At 38.3% G+C, this 20,505-nt stretch overlaps 1 protein-coding gene across 3 annotated transcripts in view; it reads left to right on the plus strand.

Annotated features, from left to right (window-relative positions):
• Window positions 1-20,505, plus strand: part of wdr27 (WD repeat domain 27) — a 93,506-nt gene that overhangs the window by 21,115 nt on the left and 51,886 nt on the right. For 2 of the 3 annotated variants that reach the window (XM_002931515.5, XM_031902359.1), the window contains exons 12-17: window positions 6,043-6,176; window positions 7,084-7,154; window positions 11,964-12,042; window positions 14,732-14,803; window positions 15,032-15,138; window positions 19,857-19,946. In XM_002931515.5, coding sequence (XP_002931561.2) covers window positions 6,043-6,176; window positions 7,084-7,154; window positions 11,964-12,042; window positions 14,732-14,803; window positions 15,032-15,138; window positions 19,857-19,946 — 553 coding nt within the window. The remainder of the gene's footprint in view (window positions 1-6,042; window positions 6,177-7,083; window positions 7,155-11,963; window positions 12,043-14,731; window positions 14,804-15,031; window positions 15,139-19,856; window positions 19,947-20,505) is intronic. The other variant, XM_018094192.1, reaches the window with a different exon arrangement.

Consider the following 20,505-nt stretch of genomic DNA (forward strand, 5'->3'; position numbering starts at 1 on the left):
AAACTGTTCAGTAGACCCCTGGCGTTCATATTTAGAATGTTTTATGTTGATACGGTACAAAATGTGGGGGTACATAATGGGGTAAAATGCAAGCTTTGTGACAATTTTCAGAAATGTCATAAAAACCGTTCTGTTTAGCATAGCTTTGTAGTTTGGTAGTTTGTAGTAGAAAGATGTATTTACCCATTTTTGTTTTGTCAGAATGTGTACTTTCGGAAAATATATGGTTTTCTAGGGTCTCCTTACTGTTAGGTGGTCGTATGGCACATAATACACATACCGGGTGCAAAAACTGCATGAGCCGAAGCATCTTATGTGAAAATTCATATGCACTATTTTTACTTGGGTGCCCCTGTACCCCACATAGTTTGGTAAATCTATGCATATAGGGCATCAAACTGTTCAATAGACCCCTGGCATTCATATTTAGAATGTTTTATGTTGATACGGTACAAAATGTGGGGGTACATAATGGGGTAAAATGCAAGCTTTGTGACAATTTTCAGAAATGTCATAAAAACCGTTCTGTTTAGCATAGCTTTGTAGTTTGGTAGTTTGTAGTAGAAAGATGTATTTACCCATTTTTGTTTTGTCAGAATGTGTACTTTCGGAGAATATATGGTTTTCTAGGGTCTCCTTACTGTTAGGTGGTCGTATGGCACATAATACACATACCGGGTGCAAAAACTGCATGAGCCGAAGCATCTTATGTGAAAATTCATATGCACTATTTTTACTTGGGTGCCCCTGTACCCCACATAGTTTGGTAAATCTATGCATATAGGGCATCAAACTGTTCAGTAGACCCCTGGCATTCATATTTAGAATGTTTTATGTTGATACGGTACAAAATGTGGGGGTACATAATGGGGTAAAATGCAAGCTTTGTGACAATTTTCAGAAATGTCATAAAAGCCGTTCTGTTTAGCATAGCTTTGTAGTTTGGTAGTTTGTAGTAGAAAGATGTATTTACCCATTTTTGTTTTGTCAGAATGTGTACTTTCGGAAAATATATGGTTTTCTAGGGTCTCCTTACTGTTAGGTGGTCGTATGGCACATAATACACATACCGGGTGCAAAAATTGCATGAGCCGAAGCATCTTATGTGAAAACTCATATGCACTATTTTTACTTGGGTGCCCCTGTACCCCACATAGTTTGGTAAATCTATGCATATAGGGTATCAAACTGTTCAGTAGACCCCTGGCGTTCATATTTAGAATGTTTTATGTTGATACGGTACAAAATGTGGGGGTACATAATGGGGTAAAATGCAAGCTTTGTGACAATTTTCAGAAATATCATAAAAACCGTTCTGTTTAGCATAGCTTTGTAGTTTGGTAGTTTGTAGTAGAAAGATGTATTTGCCCATTTTTGTTTTGTCAGAATGTGTACTTTCGGAAAATATATGGTTTTCTAGGGTTTCCTTACTGTTAGGGCGTCGTATGGCACATAATACACATACCGGGTGCAAAAACTGCATGAGCCGAAGCATCTTATGTGAAAATTCATATGCACTATTTTTACTTGGGTGCCCCTGTACCCCACATAGTTTGGTAAATCTATGCATATAGGGCATCAAACTGTTCAGTAGACCCCTGGCGTTCATATTTAGAATGTTTTATGTTGATACGGTACAAAATGTGGGGGTACATAATGGGGTAAAATGCAAGCTTTGTGACAATTTTCAGAAATGTCAAAAAAATCTTTCTGTTTAGCATAGCTTTGTAGTTTGGTAGTTTGCAGTAGAAAGATGTATTTACCCATTTTTGTTTTGTCAGATTGTGTACTTTCGGAAAATGTATAGTTTTCTAGGGTCTCCTTACTGTTAGGGGGTCTTATGCCGCATAATGCACATGCCGGTAGCTTATATTGCAGTGTATACACTTTGTATGCACTAACTTCCTTTTGGGGTTTCTAAATGCCAGATACATCGGTGATCCTATGCACAATGGGCATCAAACTGTTCAGCGGACCCTTGGTTTTCATATTTAGGGTGTGTTTTCTTGGTACCTAATGTTATGTGGGAGATATGGTGCTTGAAAGTGGAAGATTTGATGTGATTTTCAGGTATTTCACCAAAACTAGCAATTTTGGGAAAGCACTGCGACTCTGTAGTTTGGAGTAGAAAGACATGGGTACCAATTTTGAATTCGCCCGAATGTGTACTTTCCAAAAATATATGGTTTTGGGGGGTCAATGTATTTTTTTGTGTTTTTACCCCACAGAAAATGCAGTAAACGTGTTGAATTTTCAGTAGCTAAAGAGACCTCTGGGGCAATCTCTATGCACTGACGTCCTTATGGGGTCTCTAAATGCCAGATACAGTGCTGATCCTATGCACAATGGGCATCAAACTGTTCAGCGGACCCTTGGCTTTCATATTTCGGGTGTGTTTTCTTGGTACCTAATGTTATGTGGGAGATATGGTGCTTGAAAGTGGAAGATTTGATGTGATTTTCAGGTATTTCACCAAAACTAGCAATTTTGGGAAAGCACTGCGACTCTGTAGTTTGGAGTAGAAAGACATGGGTACCAATTTTGAATTCGCCCGAATGTGTACTTTCCAAAAATATATGGTTTTGGGGGGTCAATGTATTTTTTGGGGTTTTTACCCCACAGAAAATGCAGTAAACGTGTTGAATTTTCAGTAGCTAAAGAGACCTCTGGGGCAATCTCTATGCACTAACTTCCTTATGGGGTCTCTAAATGCCAGATACAGTGCTGATCCTATGCACAATGGGCATCAAACTGTTCAGCGGACCCTTGGCTTTCATATTTAGGGTGTGTTCTTTTGGTACCTAATGTTATGTGGGAGATAAGGTGCTTGAAAGTGGAAGATTTGATGTGTTTTTCAGGTATTTCACCAAAACTAGCAATTTTGGGAAAGCACTGCGACTCTGTAGTTTGGAGTAGAAAGACATGGGTACCAATTTTGAATTCGCCCGAATGTGTACTTTCCAAAAATATATGGTTTTGGGGGGTCAATGTATTTTTTTGGGTTTTTACCCCACAGAAAATGCAGTAAACGTGTTGAATTTTCAGTAGCTAGAGACCTCTGGGGCAATCTCTATGCACTGACGTCCTTATGGGGTCTCTAAATGCCAGATACAGTGCTGATTCTATGCACAATGGGCATCAAACTGTTCAGCGGACCCTTGGCTTTCATATTTCGGGTGTGTTTTCTTGGTACCTAATGTTATGTTTGAGATAAGGTGCTTGATAGTGGAAGATTTGATGTGTTTTTCAGGTATTTCACCAAAACTAGCAATTTTGGGAAAGCACTGCGACTCTGTAGTTTGGAGTAGAAAGACATGGGTACCAATTTTGAATTCGCCCGAATGTGTACTTTCCAAAAATATATGGTTTTGGGGGGTCAATGTATTTTTTTGTGTTTTTACCCCACAGAAAATGCAGTAAATGTGTTGAATTTTCAGTAGCTAAAGAGATCTCCTGGGCAATTTGTATGCACTAACTTCCTTATGGGGTCTCTAAATGCCAGATACATTGGTGATCCTATGCACAATGGGCATGAAACTGTTCAGCGGACTCTTGGCTTTCATATTTAGGGTGTGTTCTTTTGGTACCTAATGTTATGTGGGAGATAAGGTGCTTGAAAGTGGAAGATTTGATGTGATTTTTAGGTATTTCATCAAAACTGGCAATTTTGGGAAAGAATTGCGACTCAGTAGTTTGGAGTAGAAAGACATGGGTACCAATTTTGAATTCGTCCGAATGTGTACTTTCCAAAAATATATGGTTTTGGGGGGTCAATGTATTTTTTTGTGTTTTTACCCCACAGAAAATGCAGTAAATGTGTTGAATTTTCAGTAGCTAAAGAGATCTCCTGGGCAATTTGTATGTACTAACTTCCTTTTGGGGTCTCTAAATTCCAGATACATCGGTGATCCTATGCACAATGGGCATCAAACTGTTCAGTGGACCCCTGGCTTTCATATTTAGGGTGTGTTTTCTTCGTACCTAATGTTATGTGGGAGATAAGGTGCTTGAAAATGGAAGATTTGAGGTGATTTTTTAGAATTTTCATAATTTTTTATAGAAAATGCTAAATTCAGTAAAGCATTGCCGTTTGGTATTTAGGAGTTGGAAGACATAGTTACCCATTTCGGATTCGTCAGAATGTGTAGTTTTCAAAAATGTATGGTTTCCTGGGGTAAACCTAATATTCCAGGATTTTTGGCTTTGGAATTTAAAGTATGCCGTATTCTGCTGTAATGTTTTGAAAATTTAGTAATTTACTGCTGGGAGTTTTTGATCTATAGAAGTCAGAAATCTCAATAAAACTATACATATCAGGTATTGCCACGTTCGGGAGACATGAGGCTTTCCAAATCAGTTGAATTTTTGTCCATAAAATAAAATATGTTTCTGGTAGAAATCCTTATATCATGAAAAATAGCATTTTTTCTTTTTTTTTTTTGTATTTCAAGCTCTAAATCTTGTTCCAGAAGTGGAAATACACAAAAACTCAGGTATATTTGGAAAGCTCAGGTTCTCCTGAAAAAAACAATATATAGTTTGCCTACCTAAACTTAACCCTGCCCCCAGTAAAAGCCCCTACATTGAGAGAGCACAGAATGTTTACAAAACGTCTGGCACTGGGGGGAACTGAAATGACGAATTCGGCTGGCACTTAAAGGGTTAAGAATATACCAATGTTTACATAATATTTGAGCAACACTTTCACTATAGTCAGAGTACTGTGTGACAAAATGTATCTGCCCACCTCCCTGTTTTCTCCTCTGTACTCTATACTGCGCTTTACTAATCACCTTCTCGGGATATCCCCTTTCCTGAAATTTTTGGCACATCCTATCTTCCTGTATTTCACGTTCCCCTGTTTCACTCACCAACCTCTTAACTCTAGATAGTTGGCTCACCGGGATTTCATTTTTTGTATGTGATGGATGTTGACTTTTAAAGTGCAAAATTTGATTTCGATTTGTTGGTTTAGTAAATAAAGAGGTACACAAACAACCTTCAACATTTCTATAAATTCGCACATCTAAAAAGTGAATTTGTTGGAGATCATGGGGCTGATTTACTAAGACACGAATTCGAATCCGAATTGGAAAAATTGCGATTGGAAAACGAACCTTTTGCGACTTTTTCGTATTTTTTTGCGATTTTTTCGGCGCCTTTGCGACTTTTCGGAAATTGTCGCGACTTTTTTGTTACCGATACGATTTGCGTGAAAAACCGTGAGTTTTTCGTAGCCATTACGACTTGCGCGAAAAAACGCGAGTTTTTCGTAGCCATTAAGATTCGCTCGTATCTTGTCACGACTTTTTCGTATTGAGCGCTCGTAAGCGGCGGGTGAAACTTTCAGACTTAGCATGATTTTGGAAGCCTCCCATAGGACTCAATGGCACCCCGCAGCTCCAACCTGGCCCAAGAAAAGTCACCATACTGAAGCTTGAATGAATCCGAATGTTTCGTACTCGGCGCGAAAGCTGCGAAAAAGGCACGACTTTTTGCGCAAGTTTTAACGCTACGAAAAAATCGCCAGATTTTGCTCAACATTCGGAATGGCAACGAAAAAGTCGCGATAATTTTCCGAAAAATCGCCAAATACCGATCATTACGAAAAAAACGCAATCGGACGCATTCGGCCCGTTTGTGAGTAAGTAAATGTGCCCCCATGAGTAAGTGACAAAGTGATAGAAGGATGTATAACATTCAGTCTATTGTGGAACCATTTCAGGGAGCCAACGTCACCCCGCCAGATTACAAAGACATCATCGATGTACCTCCACCAAGCCAAACAATGTTCAGTGAAGTCCACATCATGATATATGTACTGATCTTCTAACCTAGCCATAAAGTATTTATATATATATATATATATATATATATATATATATATTTGTATTGATAATGAAAAACATAGGGCTATAGCTTACACAACAACTTTAGGAGTCAAATATGCAGCCAAATTGTACAAATAACCCAACCCCCCCTTTGCTGACACTGGGAATCACTTGGTTTTGACGATAGATTTATCTGTTCATCCGACTGCAGGTTTACTGTTTGCTCACTGCAATGTTCAGCAATCAAATTTCACTTATAGAATTTGATGCACTTACGTTGATGAGATCACAGCACCAAGGAATACAAACATGTAGACCAGTCATCAATCTCTCCATTGTTTCAAGGTACCATTTTTTTCAGTAAAAATAATAAGGGGCAATCTTAAAGGCATCACATTATGCTGCAAAAAGCACTTTGTATTACTAATGGCTTTTCATTCACCTAAACCATACTTTTGGATTGTCATTGTACATGGATTCAGGTATGTAGAGTAGACTGGCAGATGGTAATGATCACTGGTTTGAAAACAAAGAGATTGTATTTTCCTGGTTTCTTACAAGTTCTACTTTGCTATGCACATATAATGACACTTCTGTCTAGCACTGACCTGTGCTGCACTTTCCCCTCCTGTGAGGTTTTAATATCTTATACCCCACTGAGATTGGAAACCCACATCATCATTGCTGTTTGTGCTAATTATGGTTTTACATAATTACTAGTGCATAGTTTTATTATTTTGTCTCTTTCTTTCCATCACTTTTCACAGTGCCATCCTTTATGTCCATGCCTCTTTATCACTTTAGTCTCTTTATCACTTCTTTTAAGTGCATTGTCTTGCTCTCCTTTTTCTTTCACCACCACCTTCTTCATTCTACTCATTCTAATCTAGTAATTCTCAAGAGCCTATTTACTAAAGGGTAAAAATGTGTGTATTAAAAGCATTTTCCATTACATTTTCTCCTATTATTTAGCATACTTATTTGCAAAACATAATTTTTGCAGCTTAGCAGTTTCTTCATATGGTTTTTTATGTTTTATTTCTTTTCTGTGATTGTTTTCTGTTATACTAATTAGTTATGTACATAAAGAAGATGCTACTTACCCAACTGTAATGAAACTATTTTTACATTACTTATCTTTTTTTCATAAAACTAGGGAATTTTATAACTTTGCACCATTGTTAACATGCAAACCTAAGCCTATCTTCTGTTTGTACAAAACATTGTTTATTTTGTTTTTGTTTTCTTTTAGTGAGCCTCTGCTATTAACATCTCCACTCCGCTTGGAAGCATCAATAAAGTCTAAAAGTCTCAAGAAAAGTGGTTAGTAAAAACCGATATGTAAATTTACAACATCCATGCTAAGAGAAAATTACTGCCTACTTTTTTATTTTCAAAGTGGTCCAAATTACAGTGTACCTTGCTGCAGATTCTGTAATAAGGTTTCTTACAGTGCACTACAAAATGTAATGGGATAACTTGGGTTAATTTGCATTTTTACTTAGGTGAGAATTATTGAAATGTCTGTATGCTGGATAAATATGTTCTGAGGGAATGTTAAAAGAACACTTATACTGCTGGACTGTTCTTAAACTTCTGGTTTGCCAGTTTGTTAATTTTGTTCTAATTTAGAAATATGTGCATCTCTAATGCATCTAATTTATGTACCATCTAATGGCTAACTGCTGCATCTTAAAGATGAGAATGCATATATAGAACAAACCATGCAGTATAGTTTTTTACAGCTCTGTTGACTTAAGTATTTTTGGAGCTTTCCTCTGGTTAATGCAGCAAACGGTTTGTTCACTTTTTTTTTTTATAAATGTACCACAAACTATATTTTACCGTTAATTCACTTTTTGATGAATGCGTCCCAAAGCATAATCTTAAGGTGAAAATGTTTACAGTCTCTTAATGCATGTGTGAGGTTAAAGGAACAGTAACTCCAAAAAATGAAAGAGCTTTAAAGTAATAAAAATATAATGCACTGTTGCCCTGCACTGGTAAAACTGGTGTGTTTGCTACAGTAACACTACTATAATTTATATAATAAGCTGCTGTGTAGCCACGGGGGCAGACATTTAAGCTGGAAAAAAGGAGAAAAGGCACAGGTTACATAGCAGATAACAGATAAGTTCTGTAGAATACAATAGTGTTTTATCTGTTATCTGCTATGTGCCTGTGCCTTTTCTCCTTTGAATGGCTGCCTCCATGGCTACATAGCAGCTTATTTATATAAATTATAGTAGTCTTTCTGAAGTAAACACACAACTTTTACCAGTGCAGGGCAGCAGCACATTATATTTTAGTTACTTTTATACACTTTCATTTTTTGGTGTTACTGTTCCTTTAATGTTACAGTCTGTACAAGCTGTAGTAGTATATACACGAACCACTTGGTTCTCAAAGTTACATATCATAGCTGGGCACAGAACATAAAGTTCCTTTATTTTTAAGAGGAACGGTTTCATTCTTATGGTGATCTATGAGCTCAAAAGTGGGAGTAGACAGCTTTTTTTTCTTGTTGCTTTGATGAATGCCATAGCATAGTAGTGGTCCTGGCAATGTCTTTTACTGACATTGGTCATGATAAGCAAAATGTTTTGGCAGATTTTGCCATGAAAAAATGCCCATATACTCAAATGGATGCAAAAAAGTTGCACAGTAAAGAAAAAGAGAATTTTTTGTAAAACAGGACAGATTCATCCATCACTACTTTGAAGCACCAGACAGACTTTCTGGGCATTATTTGGTGGAAATAATGGAGCGATCAGTACTTTTCCAAGTCAGCCATTCAGCCTGTTTCTATCAGCAGCACATTAATACAGCATTCCATTGTTACAAATAATTTCATGGCCAGTGCTGTCCCACGGCCTTTTATTGTGATGAAGTACTACAATTTTTATTTGAAATCCATATCCTGGAGCTCACTGAGGGGTTCCCTTCATCCTAGTGAAACATACTTTTTACCCTTAAATTTCCCCCATGGGCACAACTGTTGGGGTGTTTCCCAATAATGAAATACTGCATAGCTTTAAAGGGCACATGTGGTATGCCCTATCCGCAAAGTACAGTTAAGTAACTTTTCACATCAGTGTACGGGAAGGTTGACACACAAGTTTTTTGCCATTGTTTTTTTTGTTTTGCCAAGTTTTTTGATATTGTACATAATCAAACATCCTTTAGGTGGGGGTACTTGAAATGAACAGCTCTGTCCCCACCCTTTATGTCATTGGCTGGAATGGACCAGGAAAAAGGTGCTAATCCAAGCTCAAGCTTCATGACTTTATAGTTTGTCCAGGAGATCTGATACTGCCTATACCATCTTGTCTTGCCAAGCTTGCTGGCAGTATAGTTTTAGAGTGGCTTGGGTTCACAACAGTAATGCCTTTACAATACCCATGCATCCAATGCGACTCTTCAGCTGTTTCGGTTTACCACATGTGGTTGCCATCGGCATTCAACACATTACCCTTAAAATAATTTAATATGGTTTCATGTGTTTGCTAATGTCTGGGGCAGACCCATGTGTCTGTGCATTGCCTAGGGGGCAAGGGGGGAGCAAAAGTGCAGTTATAAAAGCCATCTTTCCAGGATTGCAGCTGCTATAGAACTTAAATTTTAGGATCTTTGGCAGTTTAGTGGTTAAAGATTTAAGCCTATGAAAAGGCAATTAATCATAATTTCTTTACAATAAGCATAATTTAATTGTTGCAATGTTAACTGTTACCATTTAAACAAAGGGTAGAATGGTACAAAACTGTGATGTGAAATGGATAGTCCTGGTACGGCATAAATAGCATTAGAGTACCTGTACCTAGCACGACTGCTTTGGCTGTATAATATAAAACTGGAAGCAAATTTATTTTCCATATAAGGATTTTGTCCACCACATATCTAGGCTAAGGTTTCTTCAGCAAACTAACCATCCTAGTACAGTACTTTTATAAGTACTATAGAACACTAAGGCAATCTTTAAAAAAAAGTTTAAAGTTTGAGTTTTTAAAATGTAGTATGAAGCTCGATAGTTATGTATAAATAATCAAATAGAACAGTTATTACTTAAAATTTTAGTTTCTAGGAAAAGCTTAAAGCTTGTGATGAAGCTGCTTGTTTGATTTCATTAGGTCCCTGAACATACTGAAAGCATTTAGGCAACTAAAAGTCTGACATCTGTGCCTGCAAATGTTTTTTAATGCTTAATGTTTTGACTTAAGATGGCCACACAAATGCTATCTGATTTGGCCACCCAAGTCGTGTACCAGATCAGGCTGATCTGATTATTTGTCTCTTATGTCAAAAATTAGATCTTATAGTGGACCCATGTAGAGTCATCAAGTGTGGAACATATTCAAAGGCCATTGCTATAATCCACCAGAATTATAAATTCAACCCAATCATAATCTGATGGAGGCCTAATCAGCTATCAGTCAAGTAAACCATTGCTTTGGGACTTTACATATACATTAGGCTGCCAACTCAGTCAAGTTGCCTGGCATTCGACTAGCAAGTATATTTTACTAATTACACATTTGTATGGTTTAAGATTATTAAGGATAATTTTAAAATTGCTTTTGATTCCCTTTGGCAGACTATTCTGAGTAGATATGGGCCTGAAGCTGTATCAGATTAGATTTGGAATTTAAAGGGGATGTTCACCTTAAAGATGTAGTTTTATAGGTTACAAAGATGAAACACTCACTCTCAATTGGTAAGTTACTAAAGTGGTGAAAAATGATACGGCTTCTGTTAAAATAAATATCTTTTACTTTATATTTTACAAACCTTGTGTAATGGTTAATCTGAAAAAATATAACTGAGTTCAGTACAAGGGTCTTGAAACATAAATGCATTTGGTAAAATGCCTAGCTATGTTCGCAAAAACAGTCATGGATTGTCCTGTGGTCAGATAACAGATTGCTTTTCCATTTCTGGGAACAGTTGATCTAGTGTCTCACTTTAATTAAGTGTGTTCATCGATCATTTAAGAAGTCTTTTAATGCTTACATATTTCACTGGCACTATCTGTATTAATTTTAAAGAGCAATGGTTTGGTTCTTCATGTTGCATTTTTGTGGTTAACTGGTGTGAGTGAAAGGCATTCTCACTTTCATGTCTCATTCAATTTTATGTGGAAATGTCACTGACTAACAGAAAGTTAACCTAACTTTTTTATTTTTAGGCCATGTCTCCACATTCCATCTCTTTTTAGTAATCCTTGTTGTAAATTCCAGCTACCACATAATGTAATTCTAAGATGTTTTAAACGGTAGCCTTCAGCCATCTTCATAATAGTATAAAAAATTGTGGCCATTTATAAAGACATGATATGGGATTCTCTCTATTATACCAGGGTTTCTTTTCTCAGGGAACCCAAATAAGCTAGTGGGTTAGCACTAGGGATGCACCGAACCCACTTTTTTGGATTTGGACGAACCCCCGAACCCACCCTGAAAGATTCGGCCGAATCCCGAACCGAATCGGAAGGTGTTAAAAATTGCTTCAAAAATTGTTCAGCCATTCAGGTTCAGCCAAAAACAAATCCTTTAAAAAAAGTGCGGATTTGGCCCGAATCCGGGATTCAGTGCATCCCTAGTTAGCACCTCCTTTTAATTACCATATTCTGGAAATAAAAATTACACATTGTTAAAGATGATCATGGAAACCAACCCTGTACAGTTTGGGGAGCCATTTTTGGGTCCCGACACATAGGTTAAAAAAGTTAGCAAAAAACACAAGGGCTCATTTACATCCCTAGACTCAGTAAGGCAAACTGCAATTTCGAGCACAATTGCCATGTTCTTTTCCACAGTGCAACCACCATTGCGGATGCAAGTGGGCATTGCATTAAAAGTTGCACTGTGTCTGATGCAGTTGATTCAGCAAAATTATTGCCACTGGACATGCATTTCGTCACGAATTGGATGCAGTTGCTTGGAAGTACTTCTGGCATAATTTCCAGCATTCAGAATGTAAGTGCGCAAGTGTGCTGTGCCTATTGACGCAGGGCACTGTGAGAGCCCTGGGGCTACTACCTGGTTAGGTGGAGGTGGTAACTTCAGGGTTCCTCTTGGATCATTTACCACTGTTGTATGGTATCAGATTGATAAAATAAGTTATTTTTAATGTTAGGTGTAAAGAACACTTTAAAGGATCAGCCACTAGTTTTCCACAAAAAAGTCAAGTCCTCTGGATACTCTGCAGCACCAAGGTAGGCAAGGAATTCCCATTTATTTATTTAGTTATTGCTGATTTTTTTATCTTAAAATAACCTTACATCTGTAAATATTTACAAAGAGCTTAACACTTTTGCCATGTTTTTCAAAAGATAATTTTGAATACTTTACTCTAAACACAATGAAATTTATTATATCAGATGCTTCAGTAGAGTTTTCTAGGTCTGCAGCTGGGTACAAGATAAGTTGATATTCTGGGCTTATATTGTTGGCTGACAGAGGATCTATACCAGCTAGGGAGTTTTGCAAGTAGCAACTTGGGGACTAACAAATTAAGTATTGTATAATAAAGCCTGTTGTTGACTTTGTTGTCAAGAGCAGTGACTGGGTTACACCAGACTAAAGATGAGCTACAGTAAAATTTGGGTTCAATAAATTACTCCAAAGTGCCCTCTTCTGCTTTAGACTTAGCAATGAGGTCTTATGAGGAAAAGAAGAAAAAAAATATATATATAGTGTAATACTGTTATTACTACACAATGTGCACTCTCATGTGCTTTTTAACACCAGTGATGACTTTTACTTATATCACCATCCTGAGCGATTGCTCAGGAGGAAGCCGGAAGTGGCGAAACGCGTCAGAGGTGAGAGAGGATGCAGAGGAGGAGCACTATACAGGGCAGGACTGCTGAACCGAGGAACGACACTGCAGGTCGTGAACAGGGAAAGTAAAAGGAGCAGCCACCTGATCCATACCAGTGACTCCTGACATGCGCTTCCTTTACTCGGTTTTAAATGCACAGAAGGGGAAGGGAAACAGAAAGGTCGTGGAATTAACCTAAAGTTGCTAAAGTTGGAAATTTACCTATGTGAAGTGGTTCCTAACACTGCCTGAAATTAAGAGGTGGGAAAGCAGAGAGTCGAGAGCTACAAGCGAACCAATTGGATGCCATATAAACCCAAGGGGGTCTGTAAGTAGATTGGCAATCGGAAAGGGATATCACAACTGGGCACAAAAGGGTGATATAAGTAAAAGTAATCACTGGTGTTAAAAAGCACATGAGAGTGCACATTGTGAAGTAATAACAGTATTACACTATATATTTTTTTTTTCTCCTTTTTTTTCTTTTCTTTTATTCTTCTTTTCCTCATAAGACGTCATCGCTAAGTCTAAAGCAGAAGAGGGCACTTTGGAGTAATTTATTGAACTTTATTTGACCTGGGACACGAGGTATTTGAAGTGAGGAGCATACACTGAAAATTGCACTTATTTATATTTGTAAAAGTAACATTTGGGGTAAAGGTCTATTTGCTTTCCTAGATACACATTAAAGACTAACTTAAAGGTAATTAGGGTGAGGTTTGGGTAAAAATAAAATGTGTCAACAGACTGGTTGGTCCCTAAAATTGCCTCCTTCTGCATTTTAGGGCAATTACCTGAGATTGCCGCAAGTTATGTTTTTAAAATGCAGTAATTCCAACTAATGTGAAGGAGCAGGTATTGTTGGGTGCTTTATCACCTGCAGGAGAGGAGATTTCCTTTCCTGTAAGACAGGGCCCTTAAAGAAAGCAGTACTTTACTTTTTTAGTCATTTACAAAAAAACAAGCATAAATATATTCAGTGTTTTTTTCACATTCATGCAAGTGTATAGAATAATATTGACAATACTGTACAGCCTTCACTTTAAAAGCTCCATGATCATTGTCAGTGTCATTGTACATTTAAACATCTGGCCACACACACAATACCATTAATAATGCACATTTTGAAATGTTTTTCTTTATAGAAAGTACTTACTTAAAGAGCCAGAACCAGTCAAACCACAGAAATTACATTATAGAACTGAATGGCTTTGTATAGTGACAGAATTTGAAAAGCAATAATTTAAAATAGCTGCCTCAGTGTCCCAGTACGTCAATACAAATAGTTGTATTTTTTATTTCAATTTTCCTCAAATCTGGCTGAATTTGAGAAAATCATTTGAAGAAGTATACTCAAACTTGTGCTGTTATTTTCTGAAATAGCAGGATTCCATGCTTTTTCCACCAATAAGGTGGAGGAGTCAGGTGAAAAAAAAAAATCTAGTATTCACGTTTTAAAGAAGATAATCTTGAATATCCAGTTCCAATTGATTTCAGTAGAATGTTGGTAAATCTGAGCTGGAACATAGAAATTATGAAGACAAGTCTTTTCTAAATGTGGCACTATGTTTTTCTTTTTTAGTTTATTTTCAGATTGAATTTTGCATGTTTCAACTCGCTAAATGTAAGAACAAAGACTACAATATAAAGTCTTTAGAGCTAAAAATCTAGAAGTGTTTACTCAAGAATATATGCCATGTAGATTGAGATAGAATGAAACATATAATGGCACCAAAGATTTAAAACACCCTGGTAAAACCATGTCAGTTGATATATATATAGTTTGATGATATCTGATATATATTACATATATATATATATATATATATATATATATATATATATATATATATATATATAAGGGCATATTTAGGAATCCGTTTTAGAAACCATGAGTGTGATTCTGAACTTACTACTTACAAAACCTGCTTTTAGAAAAAAAAAAGCCTGTTGGTATCTCGCTATATAATTACTTATATACCAGGGGAGAGTTCCACATGTAATTTCTATTGACTTTGTTAGTCTAGATCAGAATTCAAAACTGTAAACCATTTTAAAATATGTTTTCTATAAACCACCAGAATGAAAATGTTTTCTCCAAAAACCAACATAAAAAAGACTATCGAGCCTTCAAAAGTGAAGAACAATCCAAGGTAGGCATTAATTGCATCCAAGCTGAAATATATTAACTTGTTATTAGGGTTGCCACCTTGCTGCACCTTTCAGTGGATGGGAAAATTAATACTTAATGACCATGGTTTTTAATAGGCAAGAAAGATGGCAACAAAACATAATTCTTAATATTTAATACAGTTATATAAAATCCTACTAACCTATTAGATTACTTAATACAATTTTACCTTTATATATACCATTTGTAGCGGAATAATGAAAGAATATCCTCTGAAAAGTTCTTGCCCGAACATTCCTTGGAAACAGATATCTGTAGCTAATAAGCCAACAGCTGTCAGTTGCATTCAGTATTCAGGTATGTTTTTCAATATCACTTTGTTATCTTTTACCATTTAGCTATTAGAAATGTTAAAAATTCAAGAGGGTAGGGTAGTCAGTAGCATTTTGTATATTCAAAGCTTATTCCTTTACTTGGAATGGGATAAGCCAAAATGCAAATGTTGTTGCCATATTTTCCAATATATATATATGTATATACCTATATAGCTGTATGTATGTATGTATGTATGTATGTATGTATATATATATATATATATATATATATATATATATATATATATATATATATATATATATTAATATTGATTCCCTGCGCATGTGCACACATTTGCAGCAACCCTCGATGGAAGGTTCTCTAGCTCAGTGCTCAGTGGCCCCTGGGTGATGTAGAGAGAATTCTTAAGTAGGAAATAAACAAGAGGGGTGGATCAAGAGCTTTTTGATAAAGAGCGGATCTTTATCCAAATGCCAGCATGAGGACTAATACCATACATTTTCACAGTGTTCTAAAAGATGTTTTGTAAGATAAAACAGAACATTTTTCATTTTCATACCTTTTCTGTCAAATACAGACATTGCTATCACATCCCTAGAGGGAGACAAAAAGGTCCTTGCTTTAGAACAAACAGGAGTTTTTACGTCAATTGTACACATTCAAAAGCATTTGAATACATTTCTCCAAAGGCAATAAAGAAACAAAGACCATGACAAGGAATAATTTGTTATCTATGAACTATTTAACATAATTATGTTCTTTGCTGTATTGCCATTAAAATATCTTCCCAACAGACCATTAGGGAATTAGCCCACCATTTCGGGATGTCTGGAAAAATACTGACAAGTATTTTCTCCTCTTTGGTACTAATGTTAAAACCATTGACTAATTTCTGTTTACTTTCTCCATTCTAACTGCTATAGACAATTAAAATGCTAATTTTTTTTTGGGGGGGGGGTTAAAGGATTGTTGAAATCTTTGCCTATGTATCCATATAACCATATAATGAAGTCATCAATAGCCCATAGACTAGTGGTATTATGTCCATACCACTAGTCTATGGGCTATTGATGACTTCATTAGGTTAACAGTGATATGGTGATTAATCCATGCAAAATATTTATTTTTAAGAAGCCAGATACAAATATTAATATGTTTAAATCTGGTTTCTGGTTTGGGGTTAAAGGGGAACCCCGGCCTCTAAACCAATATTTGTTAAAGAGCCCCACACAACACAGAACCCCTCATAAACGTATGGTTGTAACAGATCAAAAAGTATGAATAAATAGCATTTTAAATGCTGAAATCCAGCAGCAAAACAGTTCTTCTCTTTCACCATCATTTGAAATCCTGGTTGGGGAGGACAGGGCTGTGGAGTCGGTAGATAAATTCTCCGACTCCTCAGTTTCTGATACTCCCGACTCCGACTCCACGACTCCGACTCCTCTGTTTTTAATATGCTAATGCAGTGCTGTCCAACTGGCGGCCCACTTTAAATGGTATCAGTACTGAGATTAACTGCATGGTTCTCACCTCAGATTCAGGCTGTAATCCCTCTGTATTATTTAAATATCTAATCCCCTGTACTGTTCACACCTTTTAATCTATGCATTGTTCACCCCCTGCATTGTTCACACCTCCTGCTCAGGCTGTAATCACCCACATTGTTTGTCTGTTCACACCTCAGACATTGTAAGTACTGCCTGGCCTATGCTGCCTGTGTATAGGCAGCATAGGGAAGGCAGAGTATGGCACATAGGCAGCATAGGGCAGGGAGGGTATGGCACAAACAGGCAGCATAGGGCAGGGAGGGTATTGAACACACAGGCAGCATAGGGCAGGGAGAGTATATGGCACACACAGGCAGCATATGGCAGGCAGAGTATGGCACACACAGGCAGGGCAGGCAGAGTATGGCACACACACACAGGCAGGGCAGGCAGAGTATGGCACACACAGGCAGCATATGGCAGGCAGAGTATAGCACACACAGGCAGCATATGGCAGGGAGAGTATGGCACACAAAGGCAGGGTAGGGCAGAGTATGGCACACACAGGCTGCATATGGCAGGGAGAGTATGGCACACACAGGCAGGGTAGGGCAGAGTATGGCACACACAGGCAGCATATGGCAGGGAGAGTGTGGCACACACAGGCAGGGTAGGGCAGAGTATGGCACACACAGGCAGCATTTGGCAGGGAGAGTATGGCACACACAGGCAGGGTAGGGCAGAGTATGGCACACACAGGCAGGGTAGGGCAGAGTATGGCACACACAGGCAGGGTAGGGCAGAGTATGACACACACAGGCAGCATATGACAGGCAGAGTATGGCACACACAGGCAGGGTAGGGCAGAGTATGGCACACACAGGCAGCATATGGCAGGCAGAGTATGGCACACACAGGCAGCATATGGCAGGCAGAGTATGGCACACACAGGCAGGGTAGGGCAGAGTATGGCGCACACAGGCAGGGTAGGGCAGAGTATGGCACACATAGGCAGCATATGACAGGCAAAGTATGGGACACACAGGCAGGGAAGGGCAGAGTATGGCACAGACAGGCAGCATATGGCAGGCAGAGTATGGCACACACAGGCAGGGAAGGGCAGAGTATGGCACACACAGGCAGCATATGGCAGGGAGAGTATGGCATACACAGGCAGGGTGGGGCAGAGTATGGCACACACAGGCAGCATATGGCAGGGAGAGTATGGCACACACAGGCAGGGTAGGGCAGAGTATGGCACACACAGGCAGCATATGGCAGGCAGAGTATGGCACACACAGGCAGGGTAGGGCAGAGTATGGCACACAAAGGCAGCATATGGCAGGCAGAGTATGGCACACACAGGAAGGGCAGGCAGAGTATGGCACACACAGGCAGCATATGGCAGGGAGAGTATGGCACAACAACAACAACAACAACCATTTGTAAAGCGCTTTTCTCCCGTAGGACCCAAACACAGGCAGCATATGGCAGGGAGAGTATGGCACACACAGGCAGCATATGGCAGGCAGAGTATGGCACACACAGGCAGCATATGGCAGGCAGAGTATGGCACACACAGGCAGAATATGGCAGGGAGAGTATGGCAAAGGCACACACAGGCAGGGTAGGGCAGAGTATGGCACACAGGCAGCATATGTCAGGGAGAGTATGGCACACACAGGCAGGGTAGGGCAGAGTATGGCACACACAGGCAGCATATGGCACGGAGAGTATGGCACACACAGGCAGGGTAGAGCAGAGTATGGCACACACAGGCAGCATAGGGCAGGCAGAGTATGGCACACACAGGTAGCGTAGGGCAGGCAGAGTGCTGCCTGTGTGTGCCATATACTCTTTCTACCCTATGGTGCCTGTGGGAGGTGAACCTGGCAGGGGTTTGTTCTGGGAGTTTGTTAGCAGTTGGAAATAGCCATTAAATGGTCCCTAAGGTGTGTAATTATATGCTGGGGGTTGCTGTGCTATCCACAGGGGAGGAGGAGTCATATGGATTTTAGGGTGTGTCTTAATATGACATAATATAATTTTTTCACATATGAATGATGGTTGATATCCCTGCAGTGAGGACCAAGCCTTTGGGTTTTTGCTGCACTACCACAATTGTGATAAAATGGGTGTGGTTTGAAGTGGATGTGGTTTAAAAGGGGGGAGTGGTCAAAACTGGCTTCCATTAGGGGCCCTCCACCATGTATGTGCGAGAAATTCCGGCCCTCGGCACCGCAGAAGTTGGACAGCACTGTGATAATCTAGGAAGGGGCAGGTGGGAAGGGGCACTTAAAACACGACTGAACTGATAATAAACTGATAGACAATTTTATCTATACTCCTACTTCTAATTATTTCCCTAGAATCCCATAGTCATGTTTAAAGTTTAAGCTAACATTACAGCTGAATTACAGCAGTTTTTCAAATGTTTTAAAGCTTCAGTCTTAAACTATTGACTATTCATTCCCTTCACGTATACAGGTATTTCTAGTTATCAGTGAGAGTTAGGCTGGGTTCCCAGTGGAACCCGACGCAGTGGAGCTGCCGCACCGTAACTGTGCGTTACGTCCCATTTAGTGAAGCATACAGCCAATTAAAAGCTTCATGGTCACTCAGCGTGTTCGTTTATGCACTGTGTGCATTGGGCTTTATTCTTATAGCAGAGAAGTAATTAATTATGACTGTTTGTGAATTGGGACATTAAAACTTGCTTTATTTTTTTTTTTATTCCCATTTAAATTTAGTAGGAGTCGGTTCATTTTTTGTCGACTCCGACTCCAGGTACCCAAAATTGCCTCCGACTCCACAGCCCTGGGGGAGGAGGGACTAAAACACTGATGTTATTAATTGTAAAAACTCCACAGCTTACAGACAGCATACAGGAACTACATAACCCAGAATGCATTGCATTGTGATGTTCCTTTCCTTATCATGTGTGCAGGGATTGTGGGATTTGGAGGATGCAGGCTGAGGACAGTCAACTATTGTTATATTTTATTTGAGTCTCAAAGTAGCCAGATCAGCAAGAGAACAGGGGGCCAGGCTTAGGCAACTGTTCCAAACCATATTATTACATTAATAATCATAAAAAGGGTGCATATTTTTTAAGTGATGTATATTGCAAGTTGCTTAAAATTATGTTTACTTTTCAGAAAGCTTAAGTTGTTTTTGGGTGGAGTTCCCCTTTAATATTTCTTAAAATTGTTTATGCAGATTCAACCATTGTCATATTTTCCCTCTTAGGTAATGGAAAGAAACTTGCATGTGGATTATTTGACAAATCTATTTTGCTGTTCAGTTCTGATTTTAGCGGGGAGCCATCGGTTTTTGCAGGTATGCTTTTGTTTGACTGTATCCATAGGAAATTAAAACATATTATAGTAAATGAATGGATATATTGCATGAGATTTCACAGCAAATAAATGATTCACAATCTCAACAGGGCCTATTTAGGGAGCAGGGAATTATACATTTATGTTCTTCGTTATAAATATCAAATATTTATGCATCTATGTGTCTATAAAAACCATATTATAATAAAGCTAAGATCTTTCCAAACCATCAGTTTGTGGTCTGTTTTGAATGGAAAAAATATATTTTTAGCAGCATTCCATTTCATAACCAGCTCATCATTTTTAAAAGGGGAATTAATGCTGAATTAGCGTTGGTAAAATGATACAGATACTGACATTCTAAAATAGTGTGAAACTGGAATGATCATATTTTTAATACTTGTGCGGTTTATAATTTTTCGTTTGTTAACTTGAAATTTGAAGTGCTTTAATCACCCAAGCAGTCGTGCAGTTGTTTGGGTTATATTTTCACCTTTAAGAAAAAAATCATAAAGACTATTTGTAAAACAGATCTACTCAAACACTCACTACAGTTTTAT

This window comes from Xenopus tropicalis, chromosome 5, assembly GCF_000004195.4.
Source record: "Xenopus tropicalis strain Nigerian chromosome 5, UCB_Xtro_10.0, whole genome shotgun sequence".
Classification (NCBI taxonomy): domain Eukaryota; kingdom Metazoa; phylum Chordata; class Amphibia; order Anura; family Pipidae; genus Xenopus; species Xenopus tropicalis.